General features: G+C 36.8%; 1 protein-coding gene across 1 annotated transcript in view; it reads left to right on the forward strand.

Annotated features, from left to right (window-relative positions):
* Nucleotides 1-12,125, forward strand: part of LOC133205197 (uncharacterized) — a 30,808-nt gene extending 18,683 nt beyond the window's left edge. Inside the window, exons 2-6 of the mRNA XM_061340957.1 lie at nt 9,265-9,294; nt 9,446-9,689; nt 9,802-9,921; nt 10,059-10,188; nt 11,825-12,125. Of these exons, the coding sequence (XP_061196941.1) occupies nt 9,265-9,294; nt 9,446-9,689; nt 9,802-9,921; nt 10,059-10,188; nt 11,825-11,900 (600 nt within the window). The 3' untranslated portion in view covers nt 11,901-12,125. The remainder of the gene's footprint in view (nt 1-9,264; nt 9,295-9,445; nt 9,690-9,801; nt 9,922-10,058; nt 10,189-11,824) is intronic.
* The last annotated feature ends 7,550 nt before the right edge of the window (nt 12,126-19,675 follow it).

A 19,675-nucleotide genomic window follows, 5' to 3' on the forward strand; every position in this document is an offset into this window, starting at 1 on the left:
AGGCACTGCCTATTTTATATACATGTACATTCTTAGGGACCTGGTTTTCTGAACCGATCTCACTGTTATTCAAAGACCTAGCTAGAAATTCTCTCTCTCTCTCTCTCTTTGAAAAGCAGGCCCGTCGATTGTAAAAAAAAAAGACAAAATAATTTCAATTGTTAAAAAGTATCTCATCTCCCAAGCCAAAGACCCAAGTAAGCTTTTGCTGTTCATAATTCTTCATCTTTGTTTGCTATATTGGTGTATATAAGCATTATCGTCGTTGTTGTTCTAATGCTACTCGTAAATTTTTCTCATTTTTATCTTATCAAGAACCACTGGACCATAACAACGAAAATTAACACAGAATATTTTTGGTAAAGTTTTGTTCAAATGAAGGGTCACATCCTCTTTTAACGGATACATGTAGAAAAAATTAGATGGGGTCCAGGCACAGATCAAGGAATTTTTTTCCACGGAGGGGGGGGGGGGGATCCTACGGAAGCCGGTTGGTGCCAGGTAGAAAAAATATTTTATCTGGCGGCCGCCACATAAATAACTGGCGGCCGCCAGAAACTTATCTGGCGGCCGCCAAATAATTTTCTGGCGGCCGCCAGATAAAAAGATCTGGCGGCCGCCAGATAACTTATCTGGCGGCCGCCAGAAAGTTATTTGGCGGCCGCCAGAAATTATCTGGCGGCCGCCAGATAATTTCTGGCGGCCGCCAGATAGGTTTCTGGCGGCCGCCAGATAAGTTATCTGGCGGCCGCCAGATCTTTTTATCTGGCGGCCGCCAGAAAATTATATGGCGGCCGCCAGATAAGTTTCTGGCGGCCGCCAGATAGGTTTCTGGCGGCCGCCAGATAATTATTTGGCGGCCGCCAGAAACTTATCTGGCGGCCGCCAGATAAAATATTTTTCTACCTGGCACCTACCGGCTTCCGTAGGATCCCAATAAAAAAAAAAATATTTCAACCCAGAAATTTCTTGACGAGCCAAAAAAAGAAACTCTTTTCCCAAATGTGAAAAACCTATTTCGTGTGTGTGTGTTTGTGTGTGTATGGGGGAGGGGGGGGGGGGGGTCGTTGACTTAAAGCTTCATACCTAAGACTAACACAGATCCGCGTTTTCGAGGAAGGGTCCGTGTTTTCTAAGGGGGGGGGCATGGTCAGTTTTACTTGTTAGCTCACCTGAGCTGAAAGCTCAAGTGAGCTTTTCTGATCACCCGTTGTCCGTCCGTCTGTCCGTCTGTAAACTTTTCACATTTTCAACTTCTTCTCAAGAACCACTGGGCCAATTTTAACCAAACTTGGTACAAAGTCTCCTTGGGGGAAGGGGAGTTTAAATTTTTAAAAATAAAGGACCAAGTCCCCTTACAAGGGGAGATAATCAAGAAAAGACAAAAATAGGGTGGGGTCATTAAAAAATCTTCTTCTCAAGAACCACTGGGCCAGAAAAGCTGAAACTTACGTGGAAGCATCCTGGGATAATGAAAAGTCTAAATTATTAAAGTCATGACCCCCGGGGGTAGGGCGGGGCCACAATAGGAAATACAAGTTTTACATTGAAATATATAGGAAAAATCTTTAAAAATCTTCTTCTCAAGAACCACTGGGCCAGAAAAGCTGAAACTTACGTGGAAGCATCCTGGGGTAGTGTAGATTCTAAATTGTTCAAATCATGACCCCCGGGGGTAGGGCGAGGCCACAATAGGGAATCCAAGTTTTACATTGAAATATATGGGACAAATCTTTAAAAATCTTCTTCTCAAGAACCACTGGGCCAGAAAAGCTGAAACTTACGTGGAAGCATCCTGGGGTAGTGTAGATTCTAAATTGTTCAAATCATGACCCCCGGGGGTAGGGCGAGGCCACAATAGGGAATCCAAGTTTTACATTGAAATATATAGGAAAAATCTTTAAAAATCTTCTTCTCAAGAACCACTGAGCCAGAAAAGCTGAAACTTATGTGGAAGCATCCTGGGGTAGGGTAGATTCTAAATTGTTCAAATCATGACCCCCGGGGATAGGGCGGGGCCACAATAGGGGGAATCTCAAGTTTTACATTGAAATATATAGGACAAATCTTTAAAAATCTTCTTCTCAAGAACCACTGAGCCAGAAAAGCTGAAACTTATGTGGAAGCATCCTGGGGTAGGGTAGATTCTTAATTGTTCAAATCATGACCCCCGGGGATAGGGCGGGGCCACAATAGGGGGAATCTCAAGTTTTACATTGAAATATATAGGAAAAATCTTTAAAAATCTTCTCAAAAACCACTGGACCAGAAAAACTGAAACTTATGTGGAAGCATCCTGGGGTAGTGTAGATTCTAAATTGTTCAAATCATGGCCCCTGGGGGTAGGGTGGGGCCACAATAGGTATTACAAGGGGGGAGGTCTGGTAATGAACAGCATGGCCAAAGGTACTCAGGTGAGCGATGTGGCCCATGGGCCTCTTGTTTAGTATATACATTTAACTGCCCCCAACCCCCTCTAGATCCGCGCATCGGGTCATTTGAAAATAGTATTCTCAAGAATCCCTGGACTAGAATGAGAAAATTTCCAACATAGCATACATTCATTTTTTTTTCAAATATTGATTACAGGGAGAAGGTTTGGGCCGGAAAGAGTGTTCATAATTTAACAAAGGAATTTATATATCCCCCCAAACGAAGTGTGTGGGTTTGGGGTGGGGGTGTTTTGAGTCTTTTGGAATCACACTGTCCGTCTGCCTAGCTGTCCGTCTGTACGTGATAGTTCGCCAAGGATATTACAACTTTGTTATGAAGAAACTGGGAGGTCATACTTGGTACAAAGATTACTAATGATCCGAAGGTGTGTCATGGTTTTGATCCAACATCATTCCAGCAAGTTCAAGGTCATTAGAAAAAAATAGCAAGTATCATACTTGATACAGAAATTGCTTATGACAAAATTATAGGGTTTGACACGACTTTCATCCAAGGTCATTCCTTTAAGTTCAAGGTCACTGACAGAAAACTGTAAGATTACTGTATGTGTTATAACTTTTGAAGCTCATACTTCGAACAAAGATTGCTTATGATCCACCGGTTTGAGATAACATAGTACTAGACTGGCAGAAGAAGTGGCAAAATTCGTGCCTGGATTATAAATTTATAAGGGGTGGGAGGAACACAGGAAACTTTTTCTCAGATTGCTTGAGATGGGTTTTCCTGACCTTGAACAAAGGTTTTTTTGGCAAGTTCAAGGTCACTGGCAGATAAATATTATTTTTTTTCCACATGCTATAACTTTGTTATATAAAATCACTGGAAGCTTTTACTTGATACAGAGATTGCTTATGATCCAAGAATGTGTTTTGACCTTGATCCAAGGTCTTTCTGGCAAGTTCAAGGTCACTGACAGAAAAGTGCAATATTCTTTTTCAGGTATATCTTTGTCATTGGGTATCACTGGAAGCTCATAATTTGTTCAAAGGTTGTTTTTTACCTTAACATAGGTCATTTAGGCAAGTTCAAGGTCACTGATATAATAAGTGTAAAATTCAAAAAGGTCTAGTCGCCCAAGTGGCGCAGTGGTAAGAGTGTCTGCTCTAGAGTCGTGGATTATGGAGTTGATCCTTACGTCGCAGGTTCGAATCCCACTGTGGGACGCAGAGACTGATCCTTCGGATGAGACCGTACAAACTGAGGTCCCGTCTGGCAGTAGGTGCTGGCACGAAAAAGATCCCTCACTGCTAAATGGCCATGTGTGCCGAGTATAGGTCAAAATTTGCAGATCTCCATCGGCAAATGGTGGCGTCTCCATATGATTGAAAAATTCTCGAAAGGGACGTTAAACAACATACAAACAAATAAACAAAAAGGTCTATACTTTTGTAATAGAAAAAATTGCATGCATTTGCATTTCACTGAAAAGATGATAAATATATCATCCAGAGTGTGTAATGGCCTTGACTTAAATTCGAGGTCACTTAGAATATGATGTTTTGGATGAATAGTCTGAAAGAATACGTGACTGTGATTTTTTTTTATGTCGGTGACATAAAGATGGTGTTTGCTCTTAACCAGCTGCAGAATGTGTCATGGCTTGACGCAAAGTTATTTGGACAAGTTCAAGTTCACTGACAGGGGAATTTTACATTCCTTTACTGTCTTTCTACTGTTGAAACATTGAAAGTTGATGCCCCTTACAGGCTTGTTTATAACCTTAAAATGTTGCATGACCTTGACTCAAGGTCGCTCTGTTCTGTCCGGAGCTCCGACGGAAGACCTATTCGTTGCATTGCAACGAGCTCGGCTCTAGTTATAAATTATTATCGTATTATGAATTAACAATAGTTATTTCCATTCATATGTCGACACGATATATCCCAGTAAGCTTGAAATAAAAGATACCACAGTCTGACACATCTGTTTCATATTTGAATATTTTACTAGAAAAATTAAAGACGTTAATGGTAATCTAACAACAAAGTTTTTTGATAAACGTGAAATGTCTTTATCTTTTCAATCGTCAACTTCACTTACTTGTGGTGGCAGAGGATAGTTTTTTCTAATGCCAAACATGTGCCGAGGGGGTACACATATACATGCGATCCATAAAAACATGTACATGAGGACAGTTTTCCAGGGGCTAATTAATTACACTTCATTTGCCCATGACTCACAAATTATGTCAACAAATTACATGCAATCTGCCTATTAGAGTGCACATGTACCAAAAATGCACCTGGGGACTCCCCAAATTTTGGCTTGTTTTTCCAAGATTTGGGCCTCATTCACACCCACACAACCCACCCCCAGGCCCGGGCGAGCAGGATAAAACACCCAGTAGTCTGTAAATCAATGCAAGCCCTAATAAAAATTCACCAATTGATATGGGGCCATTCACCTTCCCTCTGAGATACACACCTTCTTCTAAGGCCTACTGCTTTTCAGCTGAATTTCCTCTGCAACTGACCACGTGTCTTAGTTTCGCATTTACAACTCTGTATATGATAAGCGTCATAGTGACACCTACATGTTGCACATCATTTTTTTCAGCAAGCACTCTGCTACACTGCAAATGTGTCCCATAATTATTCTAATCATTTTTCTACATAAAATATCACATCAAACAGGGGATATCTCAATTTTTTAAGAAATTTGACCGGGTCTTTAGTACGAAACTATCCCTGCCACCTGTGCAGCAATATATCCTTATCACCTGCATAGTGGGTTTATATCTCTCAGTTGATTCGATACGCAAGAACATGCTCTATGTACATGTATGAACACTTTCTAAAACGAGGCAAGTTATTGTCAAACAAGTTGGTGAAACAAGAATATCACAGTCTCGTTTAAAGTCATAATTTCGTAAGTTCTGTGATCGATACAATGAACTTGTCAGCATACAATCTCTCATTAAGTCATATGCTGACTGGCGTTTTTCATACTAATTGTTAGGCTGTTATTTAAACACTGATTTGTCGACGGATTTTTCCGTTATTTACCTATCATGAAAAGGCGGGTGTGACCGGTCGGCAGGGGGTGCTCACTCCTCCATGGCACCTGATCCCACCTCTGTTTTTGGAGGTCCGTGTTTGCTCTGCTCCCGATTTGTATTGTTTTAATAGACTTTGAGCTTGAATACTGTTCGTTATCTCCATATTTCATTGTAGGTCAGTTTGTATACTGAGTGCGCTATACATGTACGTGTTTACAATTTAATTTTAGCCATTGCAAAGGAGGGAGTAATCATGAGTGTTTTCATAGATTATTCGATTGTGTCTTTCAAATAAACATGTATTTAGAATGTGCACTACGTCATGAAGTTATTGAAGGCATATGAAAGAAAATCACAAAATAATGATGGTGCTATTTTAGTAATGTTAATCCTTAGAATTCAAATTTGCTGATGTGCCAGTGCAGTTGTTCAAATCGTTTCAAAGTAGTAAACTCCACTGACCATACTTAGTTTGAAAACCAAGCAATTAATACACGTTGATTCCTCGTGATAGACTATAAATGATTCATGAGGATGAAACCCTACCTAAATATTCCTGTCGATTGGCTTACTGTACGTATTGTCTTCATCTTGTGCTCCATTTGAATATACACGTTTAAAAAAAATCGTACCCCTGTGCATTTGATGAAAGCACTGACAATGATACAAACAGACTTACAAGTCCAATGACCAGAAGAAAATATAATAGTCTACTTTTCTTATATCTCTTGCTTTCTTATACCTCTATGAATTGCTTTAGTTAGACTAATTGTAGTAATATGACCCCATTCTTGTAAGCGTGTTGTTAAGTAGACTTCCTTTGATGAAATACATCCATCTCTGTTGTCACAAGAACCTCTCTCATATGCACATTCTTTTTGACATTTTCTACCATATGAAGGATACTGGCAGTGTATTGTGTAGTTAGTTCGAGTAAATCCTTGTGTGCATTCTTTCAAATAGGAAAAGTATATAAAAAAGGCCATTACTTATAATTTTTACTAACATTTCTGATATGTTTTGAATGAGCAAGTTGACATTTTCTCACCGATACAGGACGATAAGATCGCATTCCATCGATATCCAAAGCAACAAAAATCAGAATATTATCTCCTATATTTAAAAAAATTCAAAATTAAATATGTGCATTGTACTAGTATTTCGTACTTTTACATACTGTAGACCAATTATAGTTTAAATATATTAAATTGAGATTGTAATTATGTACTTTAACATCATACCATGCAGTATCATAAACTCAGGTATATTCTGTATTTATTTACTTATGTACTGCATCTGTTACTGGTTGAAGAAGCGATTAAAACAATGTTTAATAATGTTCCAATAATTTGTGCTACAGTCATATTCCTCTATCAATTCAAATCATGAAAGTGAAAAACAATGCAATTCTGAATAATATTGATTTTTGTATTATTTCGTTTGATTCTGTAAACATCATTTCCTCTGGACCGTTCACGGTAGCTCTGTCGGTAGAGCGCTCGCTCCGTGATCGGGAGGTCTTGAGTTCGAATCAAGGCCGCGACTGACCTAAGTCGATAAAAATGTGTAGCAACTGTTTCTTCGCCATGCGCTCGGCACTTTGAAGTGAAAGTTGCGGGTCCTGCGGATGAGACCTTAAAAACCGAGGACCCGTGTCACGGCAGGCGTTGGTACGATAAAGATCCCTCACTGCTCAATGGCCCTGAGTGCCGAGTAAAGGTCAAATTTTGAAGCCCTTCACGGGTATATGGTGACGTCTCTATATGAATCAACCAATCATTTTCTCTGGAAATTCCTAATCTTTTTCGTTTTAATTTGAAAAAAGGAAGAAAAGCCGAGTGAATTAACGGAATGGTTAAATTACATTGCAACTTAAATAACAATTCGTACATGTATGCATCAGTGTATCTTGCAAGCATACAAAATGCATGTATTTTTAAAGTACAAAATGCATGTATTTTTAAGAACACGCGGAATGGATATTTCCAGAGCATGGTGTCTAGGATAAAGAAACCCTTTCGAATGCTTTAGGGTCGTGTTTTAAGTGAAAACAGTTTGGCCTTGATATATCCAGGTCTTTTTTTGGAATTGTGTTGGCGATTTTTAAAATATCTACAGCAATTATGACTCACTTAAACTTTCAAAATTGTTTGAAATATAGGTAAAGCCTTTCAATCTAGTTGTTTTTTTGTATAATCTGTAGAAAAACTTATATCTTACTTGTTCTGAATGACCCGACTTGAATTTTAAATACCTGTAATAATAAATTCTACATTTTTTTTATATGTGTAGTTTTTGCCCAGTCCGTTCGTCTGTCTGTCAGCAAAAACTTTAATATTGCCCTTAACTTTTGATTGGTTGGAGCTATGGCTTTCATATTTCACAATTGTATTCCTTGTGACAAGACCATCATATTTGACCTTGACCTTGCAGTTTGACCCATTTTTGCAAAATTTTTACCGAACTTTAACTTTGGCCACAAATTTTGAACAATTGGTGCTAGGGCTTTCATTCTTTACTTCTGTAATCCTTGTGACAAGACTTTCCTTTGGATACCAACAACTTTTTTTCCCTTTGACCTTGACCTAGTAGTTTGACCTACTTTTGAAAAACTTTAACCTAGCTTGGTCATAACTATTGAACAGTTGGTGCTAGGGCTTTCATACTTCACTTGTGTTATCCTTGTGACAAGACCCTCCTTAGGATACCATCAACTTTGACCCTTTGACCTTTGAGTTTGACCTACTTATAGAAAACTTTAGCCTTTGACATTACTTTTGAACAGTTGGTGCTAGTGCTTTCATACTTCACATGTATAATCCTTGTGACAACACCTTCCGTTGGATACCAACAATTGTAATCCATTGACCTTGACTTTGCAGTTGACCTTCTGTTGGAAAAAGTTTAACCTTGTCCATAACTTTTGAACGATTGGTGCTACCGCCTTCATATTTTACATGTATATTTCTTTCCAGAAGGCCTTTCATTGGACACCATTAATTTTGACATTGATCTTGATGTTTGACTTACTTAGAAAAACTTTAACCTTTTCCATATCTTTTCAATGGTTGGTGCTAGGGCTTTCATATTTCACAGGTACATTCTTCGAGACAAGACCTTACTTTGGGTACCAACATATTTGATTTGCATTTGAAAAAGTTTAACCTTTGATTTAAGCTGACATGATGGGGTATTATTGTTTCACAAACACATCTTGTTATATCCCCCGCTTGAAAAGTGAGAGGGTATATAGTGATCGGGGTGTCCGTCCGTCCGTCCGTCTGTTACGCTTTGGGGTACGTACATGTATCTCTTATCCGCAACTCCTCTTATACCACTGAATGAAATTTAATGAGACTTTCACAGAATCTTTGTTACATAGTGCCATTGTGCACCTCCTATTTTACTTTTTGATCTGACACTTATTTCGGGTCTCCCAGGGCAAAATATGGACTTTGCCATTATAATCATATGGGAGGCGGGGGTATCATTTAGTGAGCTCAGTGCTCACAGTACCTCTAGTTTTCTTGGCGTTTAAATAAAGTGTAAAATATAGGATACCATAATGATTACAATGTGAACGATTTTCTCAAATAAAATATTTAGGAAGAAAAAATTTCTAGGATTCATTTTTCTCATTGAAATATTTAAAATACAAAAAAACTTTTCAATGCTTTTATGTATAGGACTAGAATTAAAATGGCGAATCAATTACTTTGATTCATGTATATATTATTTTCTCATCATGATTTATGTATATATTATTTTCTCATCAACGATGTAAGAATATTTGTTTCTAATTTATTACTTAGAAAGAATCTGGAACTGTCCTTTACAAAAGGGTACGTGATATTTCTTAATCCTGATATTTTGAAGCCATTTAAATACATTATTAAAACTTAAAATTTAAGAGATAAACATAGAAATATTTTTTTCTTTAAAACATGTGTACAATCAGTATCCACTATTCTGAAAAAAATATAGTTCTTATAGATACCGAAACACCTTGTCATTCTTCTCGCAATTCATGTAGTGGGAGTAAGTCTAAAGTGTACTAATGATGAATTCCGGTACGTCGAAGAATGCCCAGTCACCGAAGAGCAACGAATACAGGCTTCCAAAGCGATGCTATGTTCTACAACAACGATTAACGGATCTCCGAATCCATATCACTGTGTCATAGATCCGTCAGTATCAAAATTAATAGAGGTGTGCGCCGAACCAGTCCAAGTAATAGGTATAAAGTGTGAAACCTGCAACGTTTTTTGAAAGTTTTGTTTTTATACATTTTTTGTAAAGCTCATTAGATGATGTATAAAACAAACAAAAATGATTTTTATTGAATACAGGTCGATTTTGTGCTGAGTATAATCCATTTGGTAAAAGAATACAGTCGAATATCAGAGCGTCATGTTCTGATCATAATAACTCCTGTCCGCCATCTTATACGTCTACTGACGCATATAAATGTATGTATCTTGTAATAGAATGTAACTATTTGATTAATTCATTAAACTTTTCCTTGACCCCCTTCCTTCATTTACCATTTCCCCTTTATTATCTTCAATTCATTTACACTGATTATTTAATACTCTTATTCTTTCAGATCCAGACTGTTATGCACTTGTCCTGAAGAATATATCGACCACGGAAAAATTAAAAACACTGAATAAACCATACGTGATCATTACAAACGAAAGAATACAATTCTCCGTCACGTATAAATTCATTATTACGTGAGTTTAATTTGTTTGCCGTTATCGATATATTTTATTTATCAAACATACACGTACTTTTTTAAGAAAGTGTGGGTATTGTTGTTACCCTGGTCCGTCCGTCTGTCATACTTTCTTCTTAATTCCTCTAAACCCTCCTTAATTTTAAGCAATAACCAATTAATCTTTTGGAATATGATAGGTGGTGTTCCATATATGTGCAGTAAGGTTTTGGAATTTTCAATTTAACCCTGGGGCAAAACGGGGGTTAAAATGACGTTTTTTTCGATAAAATTCTGGTTCCCAGAACTCCCCTACATTTTACGCACAAAGCCTAATAATCTTTTAGAAGATGATTGGTGGTGTCCTGTAGATGTGCAATAAGGTTTTGGAATGTTCACTTTCACCTTAGGGATCAAATGGGGGTCGAAAATGATGTTTTTCTACTAAACCCTGGTTCCAAGAACTCCTCTTACATTTTTCATAGTGCCCTAATCATCTTTTGGAAGATAATTTGTGGTGTTCTGCAGATGTGCAATAAAGTTTCGAAATTTTCATTTTCACCTTGAGGGTCAAATGGGGGTCGAAAAATAACGTGTTTTTTTTTTAATAAAAAACACCCTGGTTCCCAGAACCCCTCTTACATTTTAAGCAGTAGCGTAATCGATTGGTGGTGTCCTGTAGATGTACAATAAGGTTTCGGAATTTTCATTTTCACCCTAGGTTTCAAATGAGGGTCGAAAAATTTCAGACTTGTAATGAAATTTAGAATATGAAATACTTACATAAGAGGCCCATGAGCCACTTGTTCACATAAGCATTTTAAAATTGATTTGACAGATACACATGTACATGTGTAAATTAACAGGGATTTATCAGTCCCTTGTCAGGGGCCGAAATTCGGCCCCATTCCCAATTAAAAATAAGTTCATTTTTTCCCCCCAATTTGGCAGTATTGTTTCCCAATTGTTGAACAGTGCTTTTATATTTAATTATCTTGCAAAAACACCAAGTAAAACTGTCAAATTGTCTGTAATTTTCCTCTTTTTATTTATTTCATTTAGCAAAGCTCATAACACGTTAAAAGGCACTGTAATCATCGCCGACTTTTAATCCGAATTTCCTCTGTTTTTTTTCTGAACATGATGATGTTTTGTAAACTTCTTTATAAATTACTTGCATTCCAAGGCTTTACCTAATAGACTTATTCAAATGATATAACCATGTAACGTTATTTTTTTTTTTTTAAAAAAGTAAAAGAAAAAAAAAGAAAGGAATGTAAAAAAACCTTCAGGGCCGAGATCATGAGGTCTAAATTTGAAATAATACAATCGAAAAAGTCAAGTGATTGACGTAACAGATAATGTGAAATATGAAAGCCATATGTTCTCTTATTCAGAAGTTATGACCAAGTTTCAGATTTTGAGACTGACAGATGGTCATTCAGACGAATGAGTTTTAATGTCCCTAGCTTCTGCCAAAACAGAGAAAAATAACTTAAACACAACTAAAATTGAAATGTTTCTTTTACAATTTCAAAAATAAATTGTTATAAATGAGTTTAATCGTAATTTAAAATGATACGCAATTTATTTCATTTTACAAAAGACAGCTGCAAGACCCTGTATAAAAGTTTTTTAAAAATTTCTATTTTCAGGGTTGTGGTTTGTTTCACATCTTTTAGTGTTGCTGTTTGTGCTGGTGTTATGTTAAAACGAACAAGGAACTCTTAAAGAAAAAAAGAAACCAAAGAGTATGGTATAAGGAATTACTAATATGAGTATGCCATGGACATTGACAACAGTTGGAAACGTGTGTTAATTTGCATAACGGGCGAATGATTCCTTATGTCACAGATGAAAATGAACTTTTGGACATTTTGACAATTACTTTGAATATTTTCTCTGTCAAATTCTACATTTCTGTTATCAATTAATGAGTTGTCATAATTGCTTCAATCTGTCAGATTTATCTATAAAAAATATTTCATTATGTTAATTAGCTATGAGTAATATAACCAGATGGACTGTGACTTTATTATTGTTTATTTAAATATGTAATCTTTAACTCTACTTGTAAATCAAATAACTCATGACATATGTTGCTCAAAATTGTCAATTATAAATATTGTCTATAAATACAAAATTTTGTTAACATTCGGAGAGTTAGAATAGAGTTAGATACTGTCCGACCCAACAAGAAATTAAGGTCTGCAAATCTTAAGGCGGCTTTATCTTACTACCAAAAGTCCACCCCAGTGGCTTTGCGACAAACACACGCATCTAGCTGGGGGGGGGGGGGGGGATAAGTGGTGCAGATAGCCGGGCATGACCCCCTCTCACAGCCAAGCGAGCTCTATCATTTGATTCCTCTAACGACATGTACTACGAGAATTCCCCAATTCAGAAAAGCAACTTTCTTACACGCCGCTATGCATTGCAGCCTTGGACCGCAACGGAGACCTGTGTAAATTATTCTTCTTGTCTATAAATACGAAATTTTGTTAACATTCGGAGAGTTGGAATCGGGACATTGTCCCTGATACTGTCCGACCCAACGAGAAATAAAGGTCTGCAAATCTTAAGGACATACGCAACGTAGTTTGAACTTTATTGTCTTTTTCCCTGGAGTTGAAGAGTTCCAATACTTAAAGGAATTGTGTGCTACATTTTTATGTCTATATATGCTGTTGTACACTTCTTCTAAAACAAGTTTGGATAAACAAAACATCTAGAATATGTGTTTAGTAATTTTTGTGTATTTTTCTTTGAATTATACAAGAATTTTCATCAATTGATATCATTTCAAAACCCCTGGTAATGCATGCTGATTTTTTGTCGACGAACATCTAATGGCACTATAATCTTAAATTAAGAATATCTTGAAAAATTATCAGTAGGTAAGGTACGTTGCGTATGTCCTTAAGGCGGCTTTATCTTTTTACCAATAGTCCACCCCAGTGGCTTTGAGGAAAGCACACGCATCTAGCGGGGGTGTGATACTTGTATTTACATTTAAATGTGAAATAAAAATGTAAATATAAATAAAAAATGCTGTGTAATAGAATTGAAATTCTTGAGGCATCCATAGTCTCCGCCCTGTGGCGTCAGACACAATGACAGCTCGGGAGATTGACATGCATATTAGGTACTTGACCTTTCACCTGGCGAAATTTACGTTCAGTTGTAAATATCGATAAATTTACACCTAACTTTCGAAGATAAAGAACTCTCACTTGAATGGCCCAGGGTTATGAGTTAAGGTCTAAATTTGAAGCCCTTCATCGGTATTTGGTGACGTCTCAAAGTGAAAAATTCTCGAATGGGACGTAAAACAACATGCAATCAATCAAAACGCCATTCCTCCTACAGTTTTGGCCCAGCTTCCAATAAACTTGATAGACAAGTTAACATCAATGAATTACCTAACTCTTTAATCGCCTTCGTAGCGCAGTGGTAGAGCATCTGCTTTAGAGTCGCGGAGAAAGGAGCTACTCCTTACGTCGCGGGTCCGAATTCCACTGAGGGACGTGGAGACAAGTCCTTCGGATGAGACCGTATAAGCCGAGGTCCCGTGCCACGGTAGGTGCTGTCACGAAAAATATCTCTCTCTGCTGAATGGCTCTAAGTGCCGAGTATAGGTCAACATTTGCAGCTCGATCTCCACCGGCAAGTGGTAGCGTCTCCATATGAGTGGAACGTTATAAACAACAAACCAGCAAAAAAACCTAACTCTTTATCTTTATTCAAGATGTTGACCTTGTTTACTAAAAAAAAAAAGATTGAGAAATTCTTTCAAAACGCTAATCTTCTTGCAATTTCAAATTGATTTCAATAAATTTGGAATACATAAATACAAAATACTATACTAAGGTATTCATATTAAAATTTCAGTGAGATATTTACAGGTGTTTGGTAAAGATAGAAAGGAGTAAAAAAATTTAAAACAGTTTTCTCTGATTTCGATGAAACCTGGTAAATATACACGGATGAACTAAACCAAAACAAATATTCTAGCTATTTCTGTTGCCATAGCTACGAAAAAGAATAGATGAAAATCATCCAAAATCCTCCTACAGTTTTGAGGTGACTGCATGAAAAAGCTAAGAAAACAAGATACATTCGCTATTCCTTGTATTTATACTTCTTGTATTGCAAGAATACGAACAAGCCAGTTTCTTTTTAATTAAAGATGCAAAACAGTTTATTGATTCGATATGTAACTTTGAACTCGAAAAAAGTCATCACAAAGTTCGACACAGCTGTTTCCTATTTTGATATTTTACTAGAAAAAGACATTTGTGGCAAACTAAAAAAAAAAAAACTTAATGAGAAGCATAATGACTTAACTTTTCTATCGTGCTTGCTTCTTTTAATGAAATTCAATGCAACAATATATATTCTCTCGAATCTTTTGTTTTGTTTTGATTTGAAGTTGCACGAAGTAAGGCAGATTACTAGTAAGCATAATGCAGCTTTATTGTAAATAACTGCATTTCAGTCTGATAAATTTGACACACTGGTTAGTTGGATGTTAATGGACACATTTTTTTAATGTAAGTCTGTGTTGCTAGCCAGAGCTTTGAGTTCCAGTAACAAATCATTGGAAATAATTATCACTTTGTGGTTAGATAGCGTTAGCTCTTTGAATTTCCTGTAAATGCACACCCAACCTCAACCTTTCTTTCATACATATATTTCAATGTGCAGCTGTTTGTTGTATATATTGTGTACAATAATTATTGGATATTTGGCCTGAGGGGATGGATTTTTATGATGTATTTCATTTTTTCAATGTATATTTTGCAATACATTTTAGTAGAGTAACAGGTAGATCATATTGTCTGTTTGTGACACAAGGTGACAGGAAAGTCCTGGGGTGTTATGTCACCCGATGCCGAAGGCAGAGGGTGACATAACACTCAGGACTTTCCTGTCACCGAGGGGCAAACATTCTGGTATAGTCACCCGAGAAGTCATGTGGTATATGTTATATAACATTTTTAAATTAAAAAATAGTCTAGAATTGTTTAAGTTTAGGCAAATAATCCAAAAATGCTTTCATGACGCTAAGAATTGGGCTCCGTTATTTACTTATGCTTACCAACCGACGTCATTAAATCTCGAACCTGAGCTACAAATGCGTAACATAAAGACACGTGAAAGTGATCGAGAGGGTGTTGTAACTGTTTTCGTCGGGTGATATAACTGTTTCCGGCTTGTGACATAACTGTTTCCGGTGTAATTCTTCGGGGTTTATAGTGAAACTTATTACATTTGTGATATAATAGGAAAACTTATTCAAAAATGTTATATATATATATATATATATATATATATATATATATATATATATATATATATATATATATATATAGGACTCTAATATCCGATGGTGACGCCAAAGTCCGATGGTCTGTGCCAAACCCCGATGGTTCGCGTCTGTACGGACGCCAAAGTCCGATGTCACGCTAAAGTCCGATGGCTCGTTTCCTATGATACACGTGCGCTATTTAAAGTGCGATGGTCTGACACGCTAAAGTCCGATGGTGCGGAGAAACAATTAACGTTTATGACGTCACAATATTCCGAGGTCAATCCTCGATGCTATAGTTCCTAATTCAAAACCAATAATTTAGGATGAGTCATCGAATGCAATTTGACTGATTTTACTTCATGTTGCACTCACCTGAGTTATTAGGATTAGTCCTTGCACACCACTTGGCTGATAAGGGTTAGTGATGGGTTGCACCCACCCAAGACATTAAGGGTTAACCCTTGTACACTATTCGATTGAATAGTTTTAGTCTCGCACCCCAAAAGAGGTTTGACTGATTAGGGTTAGTTTCTCTCCCATCCAGGATATGTTACAGACTTTTTGACCGATTAGGAGTAGCCTCGCAACCATCCAAGAGATTAGGGTCAGCCTCGCACCCATCCGAAAGGTTAGAGTTAGCCTCACACCCATCCGAGAGGTAAGGGTTAGCCTAGCAACCACTTAAGAAATTATGGCTAGTGGTACAATATATTTTTTGCGTTTTTTCAGTGAACCATATTACTTTGGCGTTCAAATACTTAAAATTCATTTAATTTATTTGAAACCGTTTTACCTTGGCGTGGCGCGGCATCGCAATTTGACGCAGAAGTACTATGACGTCATAAACAATTATTTTTTCTGCGCCATCGGACTTTGGCGTGTGAACCATCGGGGTTTGGCGCAGCCCATCGGATTTTGGCGTGACCACCGGGCTTTGGAGTTTAGATAGATAGATAGTTGTTTTACGTCCCATTCGAGAATTTTCTACTCATATAGAGACGTCACCATACACCGGTGAAGGGCTTCAAATTTTGACCTTTATTCGGCACTCAGGGCCATTAAGCAGTAAGGGATCTTTATCATGCTAACGCCTGCCGAGACACGGGGCCTCGGTTTTTAAGGACCCGAAACTTTCACTTTTAAGTGCCGAGCGCATGGCGAAGGAACAGTTGCTACCTATTTTTTTATCGACTTATTAAGGTCAGTCGCGGCCGAGATACGAACTCACGGCCTCCCGATCACGGAGAGTTATATACCTCAGCGCTATGCAATTTTCCAAAAATTCCATAAGGCATTTATATTCATACAAATTACATGACATACAGATTATATATATTACATAAGGATCGCCCATAAATCCTTTAATAAGCTTATTTTCAAAGGGGTCATTATATCATAATTAGATTTTAAAAAAAAATACATATTGGAATTCAGACATGGTACTAAAAATATTTGCACGATGCTTTGACAAGTTTCATAACTTAGGTAAAAATTATTCAGTTAAAACTTAAAAATAATTACTAAAATGCTTATGAAATATATAATTGGACAAACCAACATTTATTATCTTTTGCATTTGTAGTTAAAAAGGATCTGATTGCTTTCATAATTTTTTTTTATTCGCCTCCTTGATCTCTAATGGCAGTACATTCCAGTCATCCATAGCATTGTACGTAAAAAGAAACTTGAAGACTTTTATCTCAGATATGCAAAAATTCTTAATAGAAAAACCAGTACATGTAATATTGTTATTTAGAACAAAAATGGTCACACAGGTAAACTTGTGCATTTCCATGATATAATTTATATTAAAAACATGGTTTAATTATTCTTAACTGTGTAAGTCTATCATCAACTCCTAACATATTCAGAAATCTAAATGTTACAAGAAATACTCTCCCACGGATCAAAATTTGAAGACAAACCCTACTTCTTTATTCAAGTAATTAATTAGTAATCTACGTATCGTAAGTTGTTTGTTTATTCCACAGTAATAAGAAGAACAAGTAGAGTCAAAATAACGTATCAAAGCAGAACACGGGTTCTTTCTGGACCATGTATTCAGTCAAGATGCCTTTCTGTATAAAAATTTGTCAAGTGTTTACTTTTTGTATACATGTAACACTTACTACAATACTTTCATATGATAGAAACTTATCAATCACAGGTTCCTAAATATTTGACACTTTCAGAGCCTTTCATATCATGAACATTACAAAAAATTCTAAAATCTTGAACATTTTTAAGTTTTCTTGGTGAACTAAATAAAAAAGGATTCTATTTTGCCTAAATGAAGTGACAATCTGTAAATAACGGAAAAAATCCCTCGACAATTCAGTGTGAAAATAATGGCCTAACAATTATTAGTATGAAAAACGTCCGTCAGTATTCGACTTAATGATAGATTGTATTTGCTGACAATTAAGGTCATTGTATCGACCATAGAACTTGCGAAATGCTGACTTTTTACGAGGCTGTTGATATCCTTCTTTCATCAACTTGTTTGTCAATAACTTGCCTCGTTTTAGAATTTTTTTGCACGCAGAGCATGCTTTAGCTTATCAAATGAACTTGGAGACATAGACTCCATATGCAGGTGATAAGGGTAATATTGCTATATAAATGAGGGAAGTTGACGACAGAAAAGTTGAAGTCATCACGTTTATCATAAAGTTTTGCTGTCAGGTTCCCATTAACGACTTCTTCTAGTGAAATATCCAAATATGAAATAGATGTGTCAGACTGTGCTATCTATTTTTTCGAGTTCACAGGGATTTATCGAATCGATATATGAATGGAAGTAACTATTGTTAATTGATAATACATCGTCGATATATCTAAATGTCGAGTTGAAGGCACCGTATTTTCTTCTTCTCATGTATATGTTTTTGAATAGATTCTGCTTCAAAATAGGTTTGCTAATAATGGGGCGCAATTGGTACCCATGGGGATTACGCCAGATTGTTGGAAGACTTGACCTACAAAAACTACATTCATGTAGATATTGTCAATCAGAAATATAAGCATCCTTTTAATATCAACTTCGGGTCGCCTGCGTGGCGCAGTGGTTAGAGCGTTTGCTATAGAGTCGCGGAGTAAGGAGTTGATCCTTTCGTCGCGGGTTCGAATCCCACTGTGGGACGTGGAGACCGGTCCTTCGGATGAGACCGTATAAACCAATGTCCCTTGTCGCAGCAAGTGCTGGCACGAAAAAGATCCCTCACTGTTTAATGGCCCTGAGTGCCGAGTATAGGTCAAAATTTGCAGCTCTCCACCGGCAAGTGGTGGTATCTCCATATGAGTGAAAAATTCTCTAAGCAATATCAACTTCGGAGTACTTGAGAATGTTTTTATCAAAATAATTTTTGCAAATGACAAGATTAGTAAGCTTACGAGTTTTATTTTTATATTTTTTTTTTTTTGAAAAAGCAGCTATGATGTCAAAAAGCCTAGACTTAAATTTTTCATGGGGATTGGTTGTATAAAGTATTGAAAAGTCGTTCTTTTTGATGTTATTGATTTTGGTAAAGTTTTGTGATTTCAAATTTTCTAAAAGTTCCTTGGAGTTTTTAAGTATCCACACCTAATTTACACCACTTCTCGAATATATTGTTGTACAGTACTCTGAAGTTTCTCCTTCACTGCTGTTAATATTTTAGTGAGGGGTAAAGAAAAAGGCTTGGTAGAACATTTACTGGAACCCGCTTTGTATCTTTGTAAGGATTTTTAGCTCTACTGGTCAGAGACCAGAAGAGCTTATGCGATAGTAAGGTGTCCGTCGTCCGTCCGTCTGTCTGTCTGTCTGTCCGTCTGTCTGTAAACAATTTTTCAAAACGCTACTCCTCCTACAGTTTTGGTCCGATTTCAATATAACTTGGCACACAAGTAGACTACACTAAGATACATAATTTAGTGCATCGGTTTTTGATTTCGATGGACGGTGTTGCCATGGTTACTAAAAATAGAAATTTCTGTGAAATTCCTTTAAAACCCTACTCCTCCTACAGTTTTGGTCCGATTTCAATATAACTTGGCACACAAGTAGACTACACTAAGATACATAATTTAGTGCATCGGTTTTTGATTTGGATGGACGGTGTTGCCATGGTTACTAAAAATAGAAATTTCTGTGAAATTCCTTTAAAACGTTACTCCTCCTACAGTTTTGGTCTGATTTTAATATAACTTGGCA

This window comes from Saccostrea echinata, unplaced genomic scaffold (assembly GCF_033153115.1).
Source record: "Saccostrea echinata isolate AGI-Se365-2 ecotype Australia unplaced genomic scaffold, CSIRO_AGI_Sech_v1 ptg000054l, whole genome shotgun sequence".
Taxonomy (NCBI): Eukaryota; Metazoa; Mollusca; class Bivalvia; order Ostreida; family Ostreidae; genus Saccostrea; species Saccostrea echinata.